The following is a 19,686-nucleotide window of genomic DNA, read 5'->3' on the forward strand; positions in this document are numbered from 1 at the left end:
ACATGTTTCAGCCAGATATGCACCCAATTCAGCCATAGAGCTCTTGAATGTCAAGAGTTCACAAGAAGTCAACAAAATTGGGTGAAACCCAGGCAAAATTATCAGAAAAATCCTTAGGCATATATTGTAAATAACTCAGGATAAGGTACATGGTTCCCAGACAATGGATAATGATGTTTTTGTTGAATTTCACCCATTTTATTGCCTCGTGAAGGACAAGAAAACCAATCAAATTCTACTCAAGGGAACAATTAAAGATGGGTTCTACTGTCTAAAGCCAATTTTTGGAAAACCTATTGCATTCATTGGAGAGAAAGCATCGCCAGATACCTGGCATTCTCGACTTGGACACCCACATTTCTGAATTTTAAATCTAGTCTTAAAGAAGTTTGGACTCCCATCATCAGGTTTTCAAAACAGTTTGTTTGTTATTCTTTTAGAATTTCAAAGTCTCATACACTTTCATTTTCTCAGACTCATAACAGATCTAACAAACCCACCTTGAAATAGTGCATTCTGACTTATGGGGTCCCTCGCCTATTGTATGTAATATTTTTTGATGATTACAGTAATATGCATGGTTGTATTTGTTAAAACGTAAGAATGAAGTAACAGAAAAGTTCATCGAATTTCAAAGAAGAGTAGAAAATCAATTTCAAAGAAGAGTACCAAAATTAAGTATTTTCAGTCAGATTGTGGTGGAGAGTTTCAGTCTCTCAACTCAATTTTGAAAGCTCAAGGATTTTTTCATCTGGTATCATATCCTCATACCCCTGGACAAAATGGGACAGCAGAACGAAAACACAGGCATATAGTTGAGACAGCCTTGGCTTTACTAAGTCATGCATCTATGCCAAAGAAATTTTGGAATGAGGCAGTTGTAACAACAACATATCTTATATATAAATTACCTACTCTTATTCTGAAAAAAATTCTACTTTTGAAGTTTTTCATAAAAGTAAACCTGATTACTCTTTTTTAAGGACTTTCGGATGTCTTTGTTATCCCTATTTGAGATCATATGCACAACATAATTTGGATCCAATATCAGAAAGATGTGTTTTCTTAGGGTACAGCTCAATGCATATTGGGTACAGATGCCTTTCATTGCAATCAGGTAAAATTTTTATTTCAAGGCATGTTTTTTTAAGAACATATATTTCCATTTGTTTCCAATATCTCGTGTGAAAAATTCTCAGGAATACTTGGATCTCAACCAGGAGTTGTATCCAATATCCAGACCATAGATAAAAAAATTAACGCATCATCACCAATACCAGTTATGGATATTGGTAATGATATAAATCTATCATCAGTACCTCAATCTATGACAGAAGATCAAAATAATAATTATTTATCAACTTTATAAAAGTGAATAATATACAAGAAAATCTTGTGTCAAACTCGAATAACTCTACTGCTTAAGATATTTCAAGTACACCCAATTCTACATCAATCCCAGATAACTCTACTATTTTAGACATTTCTAGTGCATTTTATCGAACACCTGAACCAGGAGTTCCACTCAAAATAAAAACTGTCAAGGATGTCTATCTTAGTGATGATCGAACAAATACCCATCTCTCATTTTCAGCCATCAAGCATCCTATTCCTGAGTGCTTGTTTACAAGTATTAGTTGTATAGAACCAAGCACTTACATCAATGCATTCAAAGATAACAATTGGATGCAAGAGATGAAACTAGAAATGATGCCCTTATACAAAACAAGACTTGGATTTAAGTTCCACGAAATCAAAACTTTCATGTGATAGGTTGCAAGTGGGTGTATAAATTGAAATACAAGCCTGATGGAACCATTGACAGATATAAGGCCCGACTGGTAGCTAAGGGGTTTAAAAAGAAAGAAGGATTTGATTTTAATGAAATTTTAGCCCGGTGATTAAACATACAACAATTCGATTACTGCTCTCTCTTGCCATTAGCAATAGTTGGAAAATACATCAGCTAGATGTATCGAATGCATTTCTACATGGATAATTGGAAGAAATTGTCTGCATGGAACAACCTCCAGGTTTCAAAGATGTATCTCTTACTGGATATATTTGCTTGCTTAAAAAATCAATTTATGGTTTAAAATAATCTCCTAGAGCCTGGTTTCATAAATTGTCAACATCATTGCATATTCTTGGTTTTGTTGGCTCTAAAACTGATACTTCTTTATTCTTTAAAACCAAAAATGTTACAGTTTTTTATTTTAATATATGTTGATGACATTCAGATCACTTCTCCCAAAATTAAAGAAATTCAACATGTCGTCTCTAAGTTACATGAACAATTTGCAATTCGGGATTTACGACCTGCTAAACATTTTCATGGCATTGAATTACTACCTCATCGAGATGGATTTTTACTACCTCAATCAAGATATCTTTTTTAAATTCTTAAGAAATCAGAAATAGAGAATTCAAGAACGTTATCGACCCCCATTGCACTTTCTTCAACAACCAAAGATGAAAATAAGAAAATGGATGCTTCATTGGATACATTGTACATGCAAATAGTTGGTGCTCTTCAGTATTTGACACTGACATGTCCTGATATAGCCTTTGCAGTGAACAAAGCATGCCAGAAAATGCATTCTCCCAATTCAGAAGATTGGGTTCTCTTAAACATTTACTTCGTTATCATAAGGGCAGCATTCTTCATGGATTACTAGTTTATAAGAACTCAAAATTTCACATTAGTACATTTAGTGATTCTGACTGGGCAGGTGACAAAGAAGACAGAAGATCAGCTGCAGCATATTTGATTTACATTGGGAAAAATCTGCTGTCGTGGAGTTTTAATAAACAATCAATGGTGGCAAGATCTAGTACCGAAGCTGGGTATAAGGCACTAGCAAATGATACGGCGGAAATTTTAGGGATTCAATATTTGCTTAGAGAACTGAAGATTTCATCAGAATCCATTCCGACATTATGGTGTGATAATTTGGGCGCAAAATATCTTGCCACAAATCCAATTTTCATGCGCAGATGAAGCACATTGCATCAGGAGCACATTGAGATTTATTACCATTTTATCCATGAGCAAGTTGCATCAGGAGCACTCAAGATTCAATTTGTCAACAGCGATAGTCAATTAGCTAATTGTCTAACGAAACCACTTTCCAAATCTCATTTTTCTTTTCTCAGGAACAAGCTCCATTGTCTGCATCGTCGATGATCTTGTGGGGGGGTATTGAGGAGTTTTACTCGCCACATCAGCTTGATACGTCAGCGGTTTACACAAGATGTGGACCAATAGGAAACTTAATAAAGACTAGTTAGCAAGAAAAGAACACGCAACCCTCTTATACTCGTTATGAGATTAGATAGGATTCAATATAAGTTGAAACATAGATATAGGAAAAAATATAGATAAGATTTCACATAGTTATAGGAATAGCATGTAGATAGGATCAACGGCTCAGATTAATCTTGATCTAGCTGTTATAAAATGTTATAACAGCTACGATCATAACAGAAATATATATGTTATAACTATAATACTTTCATACAAATGCCAACACATGTAACCACAAAACTTACGGGTTAATACAACAATCTTGATCTACATTTGTGTCTTCTTGCCCTCTTCTTCTTCTCTTCCTTCTCTTCTATTCTCTTTTCTACACCTGTTCTTTTGCTTCACGTTACAATCAATCACGGAGATCAATCAAGCTCAACACCGCTCTCCAATTCCTCCTCTCTCCCTCTCGTTTTCTTTCCCTTTATCTCTCTCCTGTTCTCCCACTCCTCTCTCCCTCTCTCTCACCTGATCTCCCTCTCCTTTTTCACGGCCCTCTCTCTCTCTCATCCTCTCTCTCTCGCCCTCTCGCCCTCTCGCCCTCTCTCTCACCCTCTCTCCCACTCTCCCCCTCCTCCTCTCTCATCCTCACTTTCTCTCTTCCTCTCTCTGTCAACCTCTCTCCCGCTTTCACTCTACTCTCTTCCTCTCATTCTCTGCTCGCTCGCCCTCTCTTTTGCTCTCCTTCTCTCCCTCCCTCATTCTCTCTCTCATACTCTCTCCCTCTTGTACTCTCCTTCTTAACTACTCCCTCTCTGCCTCCATAACTCTCGTACTCTCCCTCTCTCTCTCTCCTCTCTCTCTCTATCTCTCTCTCCCTCTCTCTCTCAATCTCGCCCTCTCACTCTCTCAGTCTCTTACTCTCTCCCTCTGGTATTCTCTATGTCTTGCACTATCTTAGTCACACTCTCACTCTCTCGCATTCTAACACTCTCACTCTCTAATTATATTCCTCTCCCTATCTCTCTCGTTATCCAATACTGCTTCGGCTCCAAAGGCAACATTAGCTGCAGCGAGACAGCCAAGTCAACTTAACTTGGACTTGCACATTGACTAGTCAAGTTGACTGACCGAAGACTGGACTAGACTGAGATCGGACCGAGACTGAGACCGGACCAAGCTTCAAGTCTAGGTTTAGATTTTTTGGTAAAACCAGACCGAGACCGGACCGTGTCCTCCCCTACCAGCAGGAACCTATGTTCCACGAGCTCTTGAACTTTGACCAACACAAAGGAGAGTAGTGAAGGGCTCGATGGTAAGGTGCACATGATGTGCGAAGTGTTCGGGGCCTTGCCTGACTGGTGTTGTGAAGCACCTGTGCAACAAGTATTTGGGATATTTATCGAGGTATGCCACATCTCGTCCACATAGAATTTTATGATGAAGAGGTCCCAATGTGCCTACGTCCAACTAAGGGTGGTGCGCAAACAAGGATACCCCAAGATGATGTCCATGCCAAGGTCAGGAACCATCAGGAAGGTGAACACAACCGTGTATCGCTAGAGGCCCATTATAATGCCCATGACTTGCATAACACCTTAAGTGACCGTGATGTTGCCATAGTAGATCTAATACAGGGGCACACGGTTGAAGGGGAGCCCCATCTCACCAACAAGACACAACAGATGATGTTTTCCATGGCACCCATCTCAATGAGCACATGAATGTCATGTTGTGTGATGTCTCCTTGGATCTGAAGAGTGTGAGATGATGTGCAACCCGTGGCAGCCAAAGACTCCACTTGCACTGCGTTGAATTGATCATCACCAGACCTTTTCATTGTCCTTTGATTTTGAGTCAACATCCTCGACTAGTTTGGCCTTGACTCATTGGGGGTGATAGGTGAGGATGGGGGATGTGGAGGACTTTCTTGCAATGATTCCCCGACATAAAGTTTTTGTTGCACTAAAAGCAAAGACTGTGAGGTTGAGGCAACATGTAGGCGAAGGTCAATCCTTTGCGGTATGGTGATGCTTACCCCAAGTGGGAGAGCCCAAGGAGGGGATCCCTTGAGGGGATGGGATGGTCACCTAGTTCAACAGCCCCCTTGTTCTTTGGGCTCAGCAAGGGTCGACTTAACCTCAAATGGAGATTCAATCCATTCTTTAGTGGTTCTTGGGCATAGACAGTTTACCTTAGCATATAGGGCAGATCAAAGGCTGACATGTAAAGCATGCATCGTGGTGTCATTGGCGAGGGGGGGTAGGTAGCCCATGAGCTCCATGAAGGAGGCAACCAAATTATCCATGGACCCGGTCTTTTGCAGCCATATGAGGTGGGGATGCGCCTTTCGAGACAGGAGACCAAATGCCGTATGAGCTGTCTTTTGAAATCTGCCCAATTATGGAATCATGCACTCGATGTAGTAGATCTACGAACACAAGTACTGCTTGATACGCTGCAACCAGCGATCGAGGTCTGGAACCTTTCTCCCATATAAGTAGAATATCACACCTCACTCACGACCTTACTCGTAGTGGCATTCATGTGTCATTTTTCTGATAGGATATCAAAGATAATGTGATGATGTGGCATGGGCTGATGAGCCACCACGTCACATGCGATTGTGCTTATTTATTTTATTAATTTTCTCTCTATTTTTTCCTTTCCCCTATAGGTACACGTGGCGGCTTTGAAAGGCACAAGCATGGAAGAGGAGAGGATGAGGAATCTCAATGGTTTGACAGTTCAACCAAAATGGAAAAAGAGGAAGTGCCAACGCCAATGATGAGGAGAGAGAAAAATAAAGGGCTAGGAGTTTTCTAAATTCAAACTGCGATATCTGACGATCCACAGCTTCAATTGAGCTGAAATTTTCCGGTTGCTTTGCCTCCCCCTCCTTTTTCCATCCATACACTCTAATCTATAAATGAAGTCCAGGATCATTGTGAAATTCATCCTTGAACTTGGTTCCTACACATGTGGGCTGATTGAAAGATAGTGGGTTTTTGAGATCCATCAAGTGTGTTCTTGGTGCCTTGGGTGTGTGAGAAGAAGCATTAGAGAAGAGGGGAGCTTACCAACACTCGTAAATCATCGTGATCCTAGCAGAACATAAGGATCTATTGTAAGCATCCTCGCCTTACGGTGTTCTTTCTCAACACCGTAAATTGCATAGTTGGATCCTACTATCATATTTTTAGTGTCACACCACCTCCTTATGTCCCCATAATCTCATCTCTCTATCATCATACTTTTCACGTACTCAATCATTATCGTGTCCAACACATCTTTTACCTCACTCACGTAATGATTTGCGTCATTCTATTTTCTAATTTCAATTTTCAATTATAATTATGTATAACCGTTGACTCGAGATCACTATCTCTCCAATTATATTTTCGTCTTTATCTCTTCTCATATCGATAATCACTACAGTAAGAAAATTGAATCCTTAGTCATCGTTCCTTTTGGAGACGATCTGTACTCATCTCTAGCTAAATATTCCTTAATAATGGTATATATTTATTGAATAATCTCAATTACTGATGATGAGGTAAAACCCTAAAATTGAGATTATCAATCCTCTTTATGGCTCTCTATGTCCATCTCTCAATTAGTGTTCTGCCGTCCCGATACCGGTACCGGATGCTAGTATCGGGACGGATGCCATATCAGATACTGGAAAGGCAATTTCCAATATCTGTTCTTTCCGATATCCAGATATCGGATATCGGTATCGGATATCGATTGCTATAGTGCCGATATCCGTCTCAATGTTGGTATCCATCTCCATCTCAGGGGGGAGGATGACGACATCGGATATCGGGTGTGGATATTAGTTTTCGATATCCACATCAAAAGGGTACTTAAAAAAATTTTAAACTGATAAATATCCAGCGATCAGAATTGTTTAACGTGGGCAAGAGAGTAATAAGAGAGCTTTCTGTTTGATTATACATCTTTTTTAATATATACAGCAAAATATTATCAATTTTTTCCATATGGGATAACAGGATTCGGGTTTGGTGTTAAACTCCGAATCCCTTTATCCCATATGGAAGAAAATAGAACTTTCACGCTGGGATATTATATTAAATAATGAATAAATATAAGGGCCATTAAATATAGCGAGTGTATATTAAAATATAATTTTACCATTTAATGTATTGTTGGACTCATTAAACTTCAAATCCTGTTATCCCATATGGAAGAAAATAAAAATTGTGTACTCTATATATTAATTGAGATTCAAAATAGAATAAAATCATTTGATGCTAATGTAAGTAAGTCATAGATTGACATGTATATAGTATTTTTTACTGTCGATACTGGTTCCGATATCTGGATACCAGTTCTGATATCCGGATATCGAAAACCGATATTCAGCATCCAGTATCCGTCGCGTCCCTCTACCTACGGTATCAGGTTCTGATATCCGTCTACCCCTTAGAGACGGATTTTGTCCGGTATCCGATATCCGATATCCGGCACGTCCCATTTTTTCCCAGATATCTGATATCAGTTTTCCGATACCAGATGACGGACAGATATCAGTTGGGCGAACCCTACTCTCAGTCTCTCTCCCTCAATCTCTCTAAGTCTACCCCTTTATTTCACTCCCTCTCCCTTAAAGTCTCTTGAACTTACCACCCTATCTCTATCTTTATCATTATCTCTCACTCTCTCTCTCTATCTCTTGAACTTTTAGTGTATGTCAGTCTGTTTGTCTTTTAGTAGATATTTCTGTAGGTCTCTCCCTCACCCCTTTAGTTTCTCTCTTTAAGTCTCTCTCTCTCCCTCACTCTCTCTCTCTCTAAGTTTTTTTTCAGCCTTCATTCTCTGATATTCTCTGTATGTCATTCTATCTGTTGCACTCCCATTTACTCTCTCTCTCTCCCTCCCTCCCTCCTCAGGCTTAGTCCATGTCTCCATTCCTTTATACCATCTTGAGAGAAAAAAGTAATAGAATATTATAAAACATCAAAGAGTAAAAGCAATAGGGAAATGACTAATATCTGAACTCCAAGTACATGTATAGAAAGCGTAGATGGTGGGTTATGCTAATCCCTGTCTATGTTGCTACAAAACAAGCCGTGCAGATCTATCAACAGCCCAAGATACCGGGCAAGGTATTTAGTTGAGATTTATTGGATTGAAAATAATAATTATTATTTTATATATAAGGTATCCTTATTCAAAAAACCTATAGTGATCCGTTATGATAATTAATTATTATATTTAGAGGCTAAGTCAATCTCAAATAATGAAGAATGGAATTCAAGAGAGACTAAAAAGTATATAGATGCTCCTCTTGCCAATAATTAGGGTCCAGTCTTTGTGTCACATGTTTGTTGTTCTCTGAGATATCCCATTTTCTCAATACTTAAGGATACCACATGTTGACTTAAGGATATTATATGTTTATTAATTAAAAACATAATGTACTCTCTCTCTTTGTGAAAATTTATTTCTCCTTATCTCTCTCTTAATCTAACTCATTGTATCTCTCTCGGATCAAAGAACTAATCACAGACCCTTCTGGTGTCACTTTGTCCACATAGATGGCAAAAAAAGCTGTTGTCTCTTCCATGGCAAGCTGTTGTCACTTTGTCCACATAAGGTTGAGATAGCTCCCTCGGCAAATTTCTAGCTTGGTTAATTTGTTATATGCAAGAGCCAAACATATGTACCTCCAAGTACGAGCTGTGTTGGGAGCTACGTCAAAGGTCTGTACCCCCAAACTCCTCCTAGGAGCCTTCGATGCCCACTCCCATTGCACAGATCCCACAACAATTACCCCACGACTCTCCTTCGCACCCAATCACCACAATTTGCTTTTCTCTCTGCATCCTCTTCTCTCTCTCAATATATATATCTATATATATATTCTGCATATTTTTTATTCTTTCTCTCTTTTTCAAATAAAATAAAATACAAGCCAAGTGGTTATTCTAGTAAATTTAAACATATATATTGGAATGAAATTTTAATTTTATGTCTGCACTAATTTTAAGTCTACCTCTCTTTGTGCCTCCACCCTCTCCTTTGCTTGTTCTATTTCTCTCTTTCACAAAATCTCTCTTGCTTACTCACTTGCTCATGTGCTTCTGTCTCTCGTGCATGTTCTTTCTCTTTCCCTATATTTATCTCGTAATTACTTGTTTACTTGCTCGCTCTCTCTCCCCCCTTCTCTTTCCCCAACTTACACATATTGTGTCTCACACACTAGGTTCTGCTCTTTCTCCATCTTTCACTCTCTCTCTCTCTCTTGCTCACTTTATCACAACGGTAATGATTTACATCAACATAATTAGAGGGAGTGTCTTTGTGGACTTTTTTTTACAGATGACGGAGTTCTTTAAGGGTATGAACTGTCAAATTAAAAGACATCAATGAATGATTATTGAGAATACTAAAACTATGTAATATATATTTTATTTCTGATGAAAAATATTCATCATCTATTACCTTAAAAATTATCCTCCCATTCACTCTTGATTTCACACATATGGTCCATAGTTTAGCATGGAATTTCCGTCTTACAAAATACACATGATTTTTCCCAAAAGTGTATATATGGAAGTTTTTATTATACCTCATGTCCAAGAAATAGTAAGGTTCAAACAGCTCATGGATGACCAGGGGTGGGAAAGATCAGATTAGGATCCATTGGAATATCAGAGGATGTTATACACATTCCTGAATTGTGTATTAATCTCATTTATATTCAGAAATTAGCAATCTTGCCACATTATGTTGTACACTTTGATGATGTTGAATAGTTCTTGGTGAAAAAGGGGTCCAACCAGAGGATTGGACTTGTTAAAATTGAGCAAGGACTCTACCGTCTTTTAAACAGTGGACAAGTTGCATATCTTGTTTTAAACAGGATGAGCTTAATGCAAACAATGATCAGGATCTGAGACAGTTCTGGAACTTCTTTTTCCTCATTTGGTTTTCACAAATAATAGACTTACTTGTCATGTCTTTCAAAACATAAAAGGTCTCTATAATATCTATATATTAAATGAAAACAGTTACCATTACATCTCATTCATTGTGATAAATGGGTTCCAACTTCAGATGTTTAGTCGAAGAGTCATTGATGATTTCTTGTTTTAGTTGATGAATGCACATGTTTTACATTAGTATTTTTAATTCAAAATAACTTTGAAATTTCAAATATTATGACATTCTTATACAAATTAATACTACAACAATTCAGACTGATAATGCCAAGGATTACTGCAATCAGAAGTTGATGGATTTTTTGAAAACAGAGGGTTATCATACATGAATCATTATATACATGTATACCTCAGCAAAATTGACTTTCTGAAAGGAGTACAGGACGCATTGTTGAAAAAACAGATTTACTGATTATTGATAGCAGTGCTCCAAAAAAATGTCGAAAGAAGCTCTGTTAACGACCACTCATCTCATTAATAATTGTGAGTCTCCTTTTAATAAAATGAGTTTGTTTTATCCTCATTTAAATCCATAAACACATAAACTGGGAATATTTGGATGTCCTTATTTTTTTCATAGACATAATGCGGGATTGAATAAGTTGGAATCAAAAGCTGTTAAATAATATCTCCTTCCCTCTTCATAGACATAATGCCTATTTGTTGTCTACTCTAACACCCAAAAAGGGTGATTTTTTTTTCCTCCTGACATGAGGATATTTTTATGTTAAAAGATGTTACTTTCATGAGAATTCCATGCATTACTCTAGCACTGGGAAAGGAACTGCTACAGAGAACTGTTGCTGAGGGAATTGTGCCTGGGAGCTTGGGGATCCATGATGAATGTAGAGGTATCCCATATCTCCTTCCCTCTTCTCTTGCTTGCTATTTGTGCTTTTTAAAATTGCTGTTAGTGCTGTTTGTGATTTTATCTTCTCTGTTACTTTCTCGCTCCCCCTCTACCTCTCTCTCTCTGTGCGTCCACTATGTCCTTCACTCTTTCTCTCTTTCACGTACACTCTCTTACTTACTCACTCGCTCCTATGTTCTTTTGTCTCTCTTGCCATTTCTTTCTCTTTCTCTATATTTTTCACATTATATCTTTTTTTCTTGCTATCTCTCTCTACCCTACTCTTTCAGCAACTTACTCACACTCTCTGCCTCTCCCACTATGTTCTGCTCTTTCTTCATCCTTCACACACTCTCTCTGGCTTACTCTACCACTTGGGTAATGTTTTACAGCGATATAGTTGCAGACAGTGTCTTTGTGGACGTTTTTTGACGGATGACAGAGTTCTTTAAGGGTATGAATTGTCAAATTAAAGGACATCAATGAATGATTATCGAGAATACTAAAAATATGAAATATATCTTTTACTTCTGATGAAAAATATTCGTCATCTACAACCTTACAAAATATCTTCCCATTTACTCTCGATTTCACATATATGGTCCATAATTTAGCATGGAATTTCCATCTTACAAAATACACGTTATTTTTTTCAAAAAAGGTGTTTAGCATGGAAGTTTTTATTATATTTACACCATAAACCAGTACTAGTGAAAGAAAGTATAATCATGGATCAGTAACCACTGTCTTCCATGGAATTTTCTAGAATAGCAATTTATGAGTGGATTCTCTATCACACACACATAGAGAGGGAGAAATCAAAAAGTAATGCCCAAAGAAATGTGGGATTCACTGGATATTAATTGAAAGTAGCAATGCACCTAAATATCCTTGAATTTCTTCTATTATTTCACCCAACTCTACTGACAAGCTTACTCAATCACCTGAAAATAACGTATAAGATGAGTATATGAGTAGGCGAACCATTCAGCCTTCATTTTATTCATGGCAAAAAATAAATAAAATAAACACTAAGTGGGAATCAACTTTAAATGCTTGCATCCAAGTAAAAAAAAAGACAAAATACCATACTTTTTGCGTTGGGCCGGCCCATTATCCTTCCGCCGTCGAGAGAAACGAGAAAGAATCCCCACCGTCCAATCCGCCACGTCACGGATCCCCGTGGTACCATCCGACGGCGGCACCGCCCTCACGCGAGAAACACAGACCGCTGGAGAGGCGGGGGGTGTCGTCACCTAACAGCCCACCTAGTTATCCGCCTCCGCGGTGAACTTACCGCCAACCCGCCCCCTCCCAAAACCCGCTCACAGAGAATCCCGAGGGCGGTTACCCGATCCCGCCCCCTTCTTCCCTGCCCTATCTCTCTCTCTCTCTCGCGAAGGTCCTCCCCCCCTCCCCCCCTCGGAGACCGAGCTGGAAGACGATCGAATTCCCCCGCAAGCTAGGGTTTCGCCGGCGGCAATCGTCATCGTCATCGTTGATCGAGGCGATGGTGGTGACGGACGACGCGTGGGAGCGGGCGGTGGAGGCGGCGTTAGAGGCGCAGCTCGACTCCGCCGCGGCGCCGCGCAGCCTGACCCTGGACGGCGCGGTGAAGTGCCTCCACGGCCGCCTCCCCCCGCCTTCTCTCCTTGAGCGATTCCAGTCCCTCGAGCACCTCTCCATCGCCAACGTCGGCGTCTCCTCTCTCGAGTCGTTCCCTCGGCTTCGCAATCTCCAGCGATTGATCCTCTCCGACAATCGCATCGCCGGGGGGCTCGAGTTCCTCGTCGCCGCCGGCCTCGACTCCCTCCGCGATCTCGATCTCTCCAATAATCGCATCCAGTTCGTCGAAGATCTCGCCCCGCTCGCCCGCCTCCGCCTCGTCTCCCTCGATCTCTACGAGTGCCCCGTCACCCGCCTCAAAGACTACCGCCCCCGCGTCTTCTCCCTCATCCGCTCCCTCAAGTACCTGGACAAGATGGACGCCGACGAGAACGAGCGCCCCGAGACGGACGACGAAGAGGACGACGACGAGGACGAGGACGAGGACGACCCCGGCAGCGGCGAGATCGAGGGCGAGGATCGCGCCGCCCGCACCGTCAACGGCTCCGCCGCCGCCTTCTCCGGCCGCGGCGCCGTTCTGGACGTCGACGAGGACGACGAGAGCGACGCGGACGACGGGCGGCCGGGTTTGAACGGGTTCGGCGAGGTCCTTCCCAACGAGGACTCCGACGAGCTCGATGAGGATGACGATGACGATGAGGACGTTATCGAGGTGCACAGCGAGGAGGAGGACGGGGTCGAGGAGGACGAGGAGGATGACGATGAGGACGAGGATGAGGACGATGAGCCCAAGGCTGGCGCCAGCCGAAGCACCGAGGGAGAGATCGACGGCGACGATCTCGCCGAGGAGGACGAGAACGGGGAGATTGGCGAATCCGACGGTCCTGGTTTGGACGAGGACTGCGAGTCGGACGATGATGACGATGACGAGGAAGACGAGGTTCTCTCTCTCTCTCTCTCTCTCTTTCTGGTCGACTTTGCGTTGACTTTTTATTTGCGTCGCCCAGGATGACGCCGGGGAGTTCCTCGTTCAGCCGGCGGGACGGAGGGAGGCGAGCGAGGATGACGGCGGGGACGAGGACGACGTCAGCGAGGAGGAGGTTGACGCCGGGCCGTGTCCGGCGAGGAAAAGGCGGCGGGTCAACGCCGTTGACCCGGAGAATGATGAGATAGACGGGGACGATGACGAGGAGGATGATCTGGTCAACGGGGTGAGGCCGCCGTCGAAGTGCCGGTGATACTTTCGAACGGCCGTTGGACGGGTTTGGAAAATGTAGCCGTTGGTACTCTCCGTTTCAAATGTTAGTTAGGTCTTGTGTAGCTTTTGCGCCAATCATAGTACATAGAAGAATCCCCGGTAGTTCATCGCACGTTCGTTCACTATAGAGTACGTAAGACCTTCGCTATTGTAAACAAATCAACTGCCCCGGTGGTTTCCACGTGTCAGGAGAATTCAAAAATTGGTCCCTACAAAGTATAGGATGCACAATTATAAATCCGAAGACATTATTGTAACTTCGACTTTAAAGTATTGTCATTGCTTATCCAAATTGCTTTAACATCTTATAAATCATGACTTTTTCGATTAGGTCAGCGGTCCTTCGTAGTTTACTGCATTAGAGTCACGATTGAGGTTATGTTCAAGATTGTAGTCCAATTCTTATGTTCAAAGATGATGCATTCGCTATTCGTAATGTGTGAACCAAATAACTAGAATGATCAGATTTATCACCAGATATGAGGTTGGCATCAGATAATAAGCGGAGTTGAGTCTTCACTGGAAACTCAGTTGCATAAAAATTCTCCATCATTTGCCGAAAAGTGTTGGAATAATGAATTAAAGAGTATTGAGCGAATTTAGTTCGGACCATTTGACACAGGTGCAAATTATAATTTCAGCAGTGTGCTGGTAAGCCAAACTCGTCAATCTTTGCACCTCTTATGACTTCTCAAGTTCACTGTTTTCGCTAATTGAGAAGATGAAAAAATCGGTGCAGTACCTAGTTATAGATATTTAGTAAATGTCAAGTAGGATAAATCTAGAAAGGGAAATCTGAAAGAATACAGAATGAATTGGCTCAGATAGTTGCACAATAAATCACAGACAAATCTCAGACGTCCGGACATAGTTGGATGCGTAATCATCATAGCAGACTTAGAACCAAGAAAGAGGGAAACCGATAGGCAGAGCCAAAAGAAACAACGATGAGATCACGGAAGAATTTTCTGTAAGATCTGTCCCTCAGGTGTACTCCATCGAGTTCGATGGACATACTATTGCAGACATTCAACACGGCATCAGATTCAGACCGCCCGTCTGCCTGTGTTTCATCAACAGGAGCACTTACATCCGGATTCCCAAACTCAGATCGAACGATTCGATTGAAAAAATTCAGCCAAGAGTACAAGAAAAACAAATCTAAATTGCAAGAAACTAAAATTTTCTCTGAAGAGAATAGCAGATCCTCTAATCTAATGAATGAAATCAGCGCGTAACCTCGTCAGTACGAATCGGGAGACGCATCACAGAGAACAGGCTAGGGTTACTCTGTTTCAAAGAGTGCGCGTTTTGAGCTATTTATATAAGAAAGTAAATGGGCCTTCTTTAATGGGCTAGAATGAATACCCAAGGGCCGTTTTTGAAGATAAGATCTGAGAAAAAGAGAGGTAAGCTCGGCGCGGCAGTTTCGAAGTTTTGGCGGGAAAAGCGTTGCGAGGGCTCATTACTCGGAAATTCATTCTTCTGCTCGTTCGTTCTTGCGAAATTCGCTCCCCAAATTCGCGGTTTTCGATCGGGATGAACGGCGCGGCGGATGAGATCTCCGTGTCGATTCCGGAAGAGTCTTGTTTTCCTCTGCAGGAAGATCGAAAGCTGAAAAGATTGAAGAAAGCATCGGAGATCGCGGATCCAATCGAGGAGAAGGATTTTGACGACGGATTGGAACCGTTATTTGGAGTCCGATTCGATGCGGATGAATCGAGGATGAAGTCATTTGAGGAAGACGCTGATGTGGAAAAATTCGAGGGAAACGAAATGCCTGGAGAAGCGGTAGGCGATAGAGGGAAGACGGAATCGGCGAAGAGGCGACTCACTATGGAGGAAGGTATGGAATCCGGAGAGAAAAAGAAGGCTTCACGTAAGCGCCGCGCAAAGGAGGGGAAAGCAACGGAGTCTGCTCGCGAAAAACGGAGGCTCGAGAAGGTAATATGAAATGAATGATCCCGTTTTCTTGTTGATTTGATGTATTGCTGACCACCGTCGTTGATTTGTGTGGACAGGAAAGGAATGCGCATCTAGAACAGTTGCACGCTGAATCGCAGAAATTGCTGCGAGGTTTATCGATAATTTCGTTTTGGAGAAATTCAATTATCAACCTCGTGGAAGTTAGACTCTGAATTTTGTGGCTGTTTCAGAAACTAGAAATGCGTCTTTTAAGCCGGTTACTGTCCAAGATAAACCGATCTCTTCTGTGCTAGAAAAGATCCGGAGGAGGAAGCAAGAATTGCTGCAAAAGTAGAGCTTGTTTTCTTAATTTCTTAATTTCCAGGTGCAAAAAATACTTGATATCTGATTTTTTTTTCTCAGATCTGCTGTTGGCGGAAATCAGCATGATCAATTTGGATGCCCAACCTCAAATTCTGTTGTTGAGGGAGCTCAGCTGTCGCAGCCCACTAACGATGAGGTATTCCATTTGACAATGGAAGAAGACTTTTATCATTGAGGCGGAATTGAGTTGGTTATCTTCTTTTAAATTTCAACCTTGCTCCCGGTTACCTATTTCTAAAATCTCGGCTATACTCAATATTTTCTCATTTTTTAGCAAAAAAATTATTTCTGTACATTTCCCTTGCATCTATTGGGGGCACAGGGAGAAGATAATTAAATATTTTTAGATCTCGAAACATACAAATTTTCATTTCAGCAACTGAACTCGTGGAGCCTAATAATCTTCCACTTTACTTCGTTCTCCTCATGTCACGTGTATCAGAGATCTGGATTGTGTTCAACACTTGTTTTTTTATTTTTTTACCATTGCCGATTTCAGAGCAAAAGGAAAAGAAAAACATGATCGAATAATAATCTTTCTAGCGCTGCGTCACCTCAACAGACCCGAAAAATGAATTTAATTCTTTCAAATTTTCTCTTTAAAGAAAACAACAAATCTTCGAATTGTGGCGATCTAGGATTGAACTCATTGGTTGAGAAATAATGCGCAGGAATCGCTTGAGACTTCAAGAACTGAAGGGGATTTCCCTGCAAATAACACGCAGGTATCATGCGTTCTAAATTAAATTTCCCAATTTCTATTAAAGTTCTACATTTTTTATTTTTAATGCTTTATATCAAATAGGAACCTGGCGATGATACTCAACAATGCGACTACACAAAGGACTATTCAGCGGATAAAGTTCATGCCCCGAGCTATAGCTCTGACAGCTCTGACGAAAGGTCTTCTATTTTTAAATGATATGAATTAGTTGCCAATCCTAGCGCCTCACTTATTCTTTTTTGCTTTGCCTTTTTAAGTTCATCAGAAGAAGAAAACTATGACAAAGAAAACATCAACCCCATCCTACAAAGAACTGAAACAGTCGACCTGTACAAGAAGAATGATCTTGTCAAAGGATTTCTAGACGATGAGGCAGAGGAGGAAGACGATAGTGATCACGATAAGATGAGATTTAATGATGACGAAGACGAAGACGATGATGACGATTGTAGCGGCGAAGCCGAAATCTTAGCCGATCTGATCGAACCAGGTTATAAAGAGAAGAAGAAGGATACAGACAAAAGGAACGAGCTCCATCAGAAATGGCTTCAGTATCAAGATGCTGCAGATACAGACAATCTGTTACAGAGACTCACCTCCCACTCTAAAGACCCAAAAATCCCATTTTTAATAAAGAAAGAAGATGATGACGAGGAACTAGAGGAAGAAGAAGAAGAAGAAGACGAAGAAGAAGAAGATTCTGAGCAACCCGGAAACCTGAACCGAGTTAACTCAGCTCGTCTTAATGCTCGCAATGCCAAGAAGAGGATGGCGATGATGTTCACGGATTCTGATGTTGCTTATGTGTCAGATGATGAAGAAACAGAGGAGACTGTGATTCGCAATTGCCTCATTCTTGATCACTCTGTGAGTCTCTTGATATCATGCATTTCATCATAGTATTATATCATTTGCATTGCCTGATGACACAGAAATTAAAGGAGCTGTTCGTCTTTGCGCCGGATTTGCAGAAATTAAAGCATAGTCTGTGTTGTTACTGTGAATTTATCTTAAATATTATGTGTAATACTAATGCATGAGTGGATAATACAATCGCTCAGGTAATTTGGACAAACCAGAAGACTCCATGGGTAGATTACTTCAGAGATTAGAGGATATGTGTATTGTTGCTATTGGTCCCGTTGTAACTCTTGTTTATATCTCTATAGTTTTGGGTTGATCACCGCTTCTGGGTGATCTTTTTCTTGTTTATACCTCTTTTTTCTCTGCCAATTTTCCGCCTAACTTTCCCATCTTTCTACCTTTGATCAGCTGGAGAAATCCTCTGTTTTTGCCCCGGCCGAAGACGAGAACTCAAGAGAAGTCTTTGGTCTCATCAAGAAGGTGAATTCGCTGCCTGCAACCAAGAGAAAACTCAATTCCATCTCCAGTAAGTGCATTTTACTCTTTTTTCAAGTTTTAATGTAATTTATCCTATTTTCTTTACTCTCTAACACATGTCTTCAGCGAGCTTCGATACTCTGGCTATCGGACGAAGCGGCGTCGCTTTTAAGGTGCATACTGAAATATTATTTCAAGCAATTTATGCTATTTTCCGCGAATTTTGTTCATTTGATTTAGAATTTTACATAATTTTTCTTTAATTTCTTCCACAGCCGTTGTTTATGGGCCGAACTGCTGGGAATCTGCAGACCTCATCAATGAGACAGGTGTCTTCTGTGTCGAAGTCGTTCATATTTTCTCGTGACGACAGCAACAGCCGGAGCTCGGATGTCTCTGCGGATATTCTTCCGGATGTGGTGAGACTCTTTTCATTGCTATTAATAATTATGGATGGATTCATTAAAATAGAGATTGGTTTATACATAGGTAGAATGGTCCATAGAAATAAATGTCTGGATGGATAGAGAGATTGATAATATTATGGTGAGAGACATAGGGTAGAGACAGCTGGACAGATAAATATAGATGGATTTTGATGTGGAGGAAATATTTGCAGACTAACGTATACAGAGAGGTAGCTTGATGGATGTATAAATGAGTTGATTAATCCATCGAATTAGACTGATATATTTATGAATGCAGATGGATCCAGTTTAAAATACCGACAGATGATAATTATAGGCTGAGATAAATTAAGCGGAAAAAGAATAATAAGAGATAGAGACAGAGTGGGGTAGACAGGTTGAGAGATGACTTGATTATCATTTTGGTAGACAGATAGCACATCGATGATGTCAGAGAGAGAGTGATCTGCGTTCGTTTTTAATCTGACGGTGGTGGTATTCTGACCGTAGCCTCGGCAGCAACCCGTGAAGACCAAAGAGCCAGAGAGGTCAACGCAGCTACGGCGGGCCCCATCGGACGACTCATCGGGCGCCTCGCTCTTCCAAATCCTGCGCCGGCGCGTTGACCGGACGGCGTTGACTTCTTCCAATTCTATCAGTTCCCAAACCGCCCGACAGTTCTCCGCCTTTCGGTTGACCAAAAAGTCGTCGTAGCACCCCGAGCCTGTTTATGTACGATGTAGAAGCCTCTATTACCTTCTTCTGACTTAGTCAACGTCTCTTTCCCACCTTCGCCATGTCGAGACGGGACGAAATCTTCGTCCTGACTACTGGACGGTTGACCTTTCGTTGGCGTTGACCCTTGTTTCCGCTAATTATGTTTAAAAATGTCAACCGCGTGAACGCCACGTCATCAATTAGCAAATAGTCAAATGACGTAAACGCGTTATCGTCATCCGTGCGTGCGGAACTGGACCATGGGGACTTCGTTGTGGAATCGGTTTGCCGTGCTCGCACGTGCGACTGGTAA

General features: G+C 41.2%; 2 protein-coding genes, 1 long non-coding RNA gene and 1 other non-coding gene across 4 annotated transcripts; 2 read left to right on the forward strand and 2 right to left on the reverse strand.

Annotated features, from left to right (window-relative positions):
• The first annotated feature begins 12,453 nt into the window (after nucleotides 1-12,453).
• LOC144711597 (Leucine-rich repeat (LRR) family protein) lies at nucleotides 12,454-13,957 on the forward strand. Its single transcript, XM_078585580.1, has 2 exons — nucleotides 12,454-13,577; nucleotides 13,645-13,957. Exons 1-2 carry the CDS (start codon nucleotides 12,582-12,584, stop codon nucleotides 13,873-13,875), a joined length of 1,227 nt encoding a protein of 408 aa, XP_078441706.1. The 5' UTR covers nucleotides 12,454-12,581; the 3' UTR covers nucleotides 13,876-13,957.
• LOC144711598 (uncharacterized) lies at nucleotides 13,901-15,261 on the reverse strand. The gene is made up of 2 exons (XR_013583622.1): nucleotides 15,135-15,261; nucleotides 13,901-14,104 (listed from the first exon to the last, which is right to left on the reverse strand). It is a non-coding gene; the product is annotated as an uncharacterized LOC144711598 (long non-coding RNA).
• Nucleotides 14,380-14,456, reverse strand: LOC144712580 (small nucleolar RNA R16). The gene has a single exon (XR_013583841.1). It is a non-coding gene; the product is annotated as a small nucleolar RNA R16 (small nucleolar RNA).
• A 60-nt stretch (nucleotides 15,262-15,321) lies between the features above and the next one.
• Nucleotides 15,322-19,453, forward strand: LOC144711595 (DNA ligase-like protein). The gene is made up of 11 exons (XM_078585571.1): nucleotides 15,322-15,839; nucleotides 15,917-15,971; nucleotides 16,052-16,151; nucleotides 16,224-16,320; nucleotides 16,856-16,909; nucleotides 16,990-17,087; nucleotides 17,166-17,775; nucleotides 18,181-18,298; nucleotides 18,376-18,422; nucleotides 18,525-18,668; nucleotides 19,167-19,453. Exons 1-11 carry the CDS (start codon nucleotides 15,435-15,437, stop codon nucleotides 19,368-19,370), a joined length of 1,932 nt encoding a protein of 643 aa, XP_078441697.1. The 5' UTR covers nucleotides 15,322-15,434; the 3' UTR covers nucleotides 19,371-19,453.
• The last annotated feature ends 233 nt before the right edge of the window (nucleotides 19,454-19,686 follow it).

Source organism: Wolffia australiana, chromosome 14, assembly GCF_029677425.1.
Source record: "Wolffia australiana isolate 7733 chromosome 14, ASM2967742v1".
NCBI classification, from domain to species: domain Eukaryota; kingdom Viridiplantae; phylum Streptophyta; class Magnoliopsida; order Alismatales; family Araceae; genus Wolffia; species Wolffia australiana.

Bases quoted from the DNA above. Each gene is read 5' to 3' on its own strand.
- LOC144711597 (XM_078585580.1), top strand. From the start codon at position 12,582: ATGGTGGTGACGGACGACGCGTGGGAGCGGGCGGTGGAGGCGGCGTTA. The intron at 13,578-13,644 runs GTTCTCTCTCTC...TGCGTCGCCCAG, and splicing joins ACGATGACGAGGAAGACGAG to GATGACGCCGGGGAGTTCCT.
- LOC144711595 (XM_078585571.1), top strand. From the start codon at position 15,435: ATGAACGGCGCGGCGGATGAGATCTCCGTGTCGATTCCGGAAGAGTCT. The intron at 15,840-15,916 runs GTAATATGAAAT...TTGTGTGGACAG, and splicing joins AAAAACGGAGGCTCGAGAAG to GAAAGGAATGCGCATCTAGA. The intron at 15,972-16,051 runs GTTTATCGATAA...TGGCTGTTTCAG, and splicing joins ATCGCAGAAATTGCTGCGAG to AAACTAGAAATGCGTCTTTT.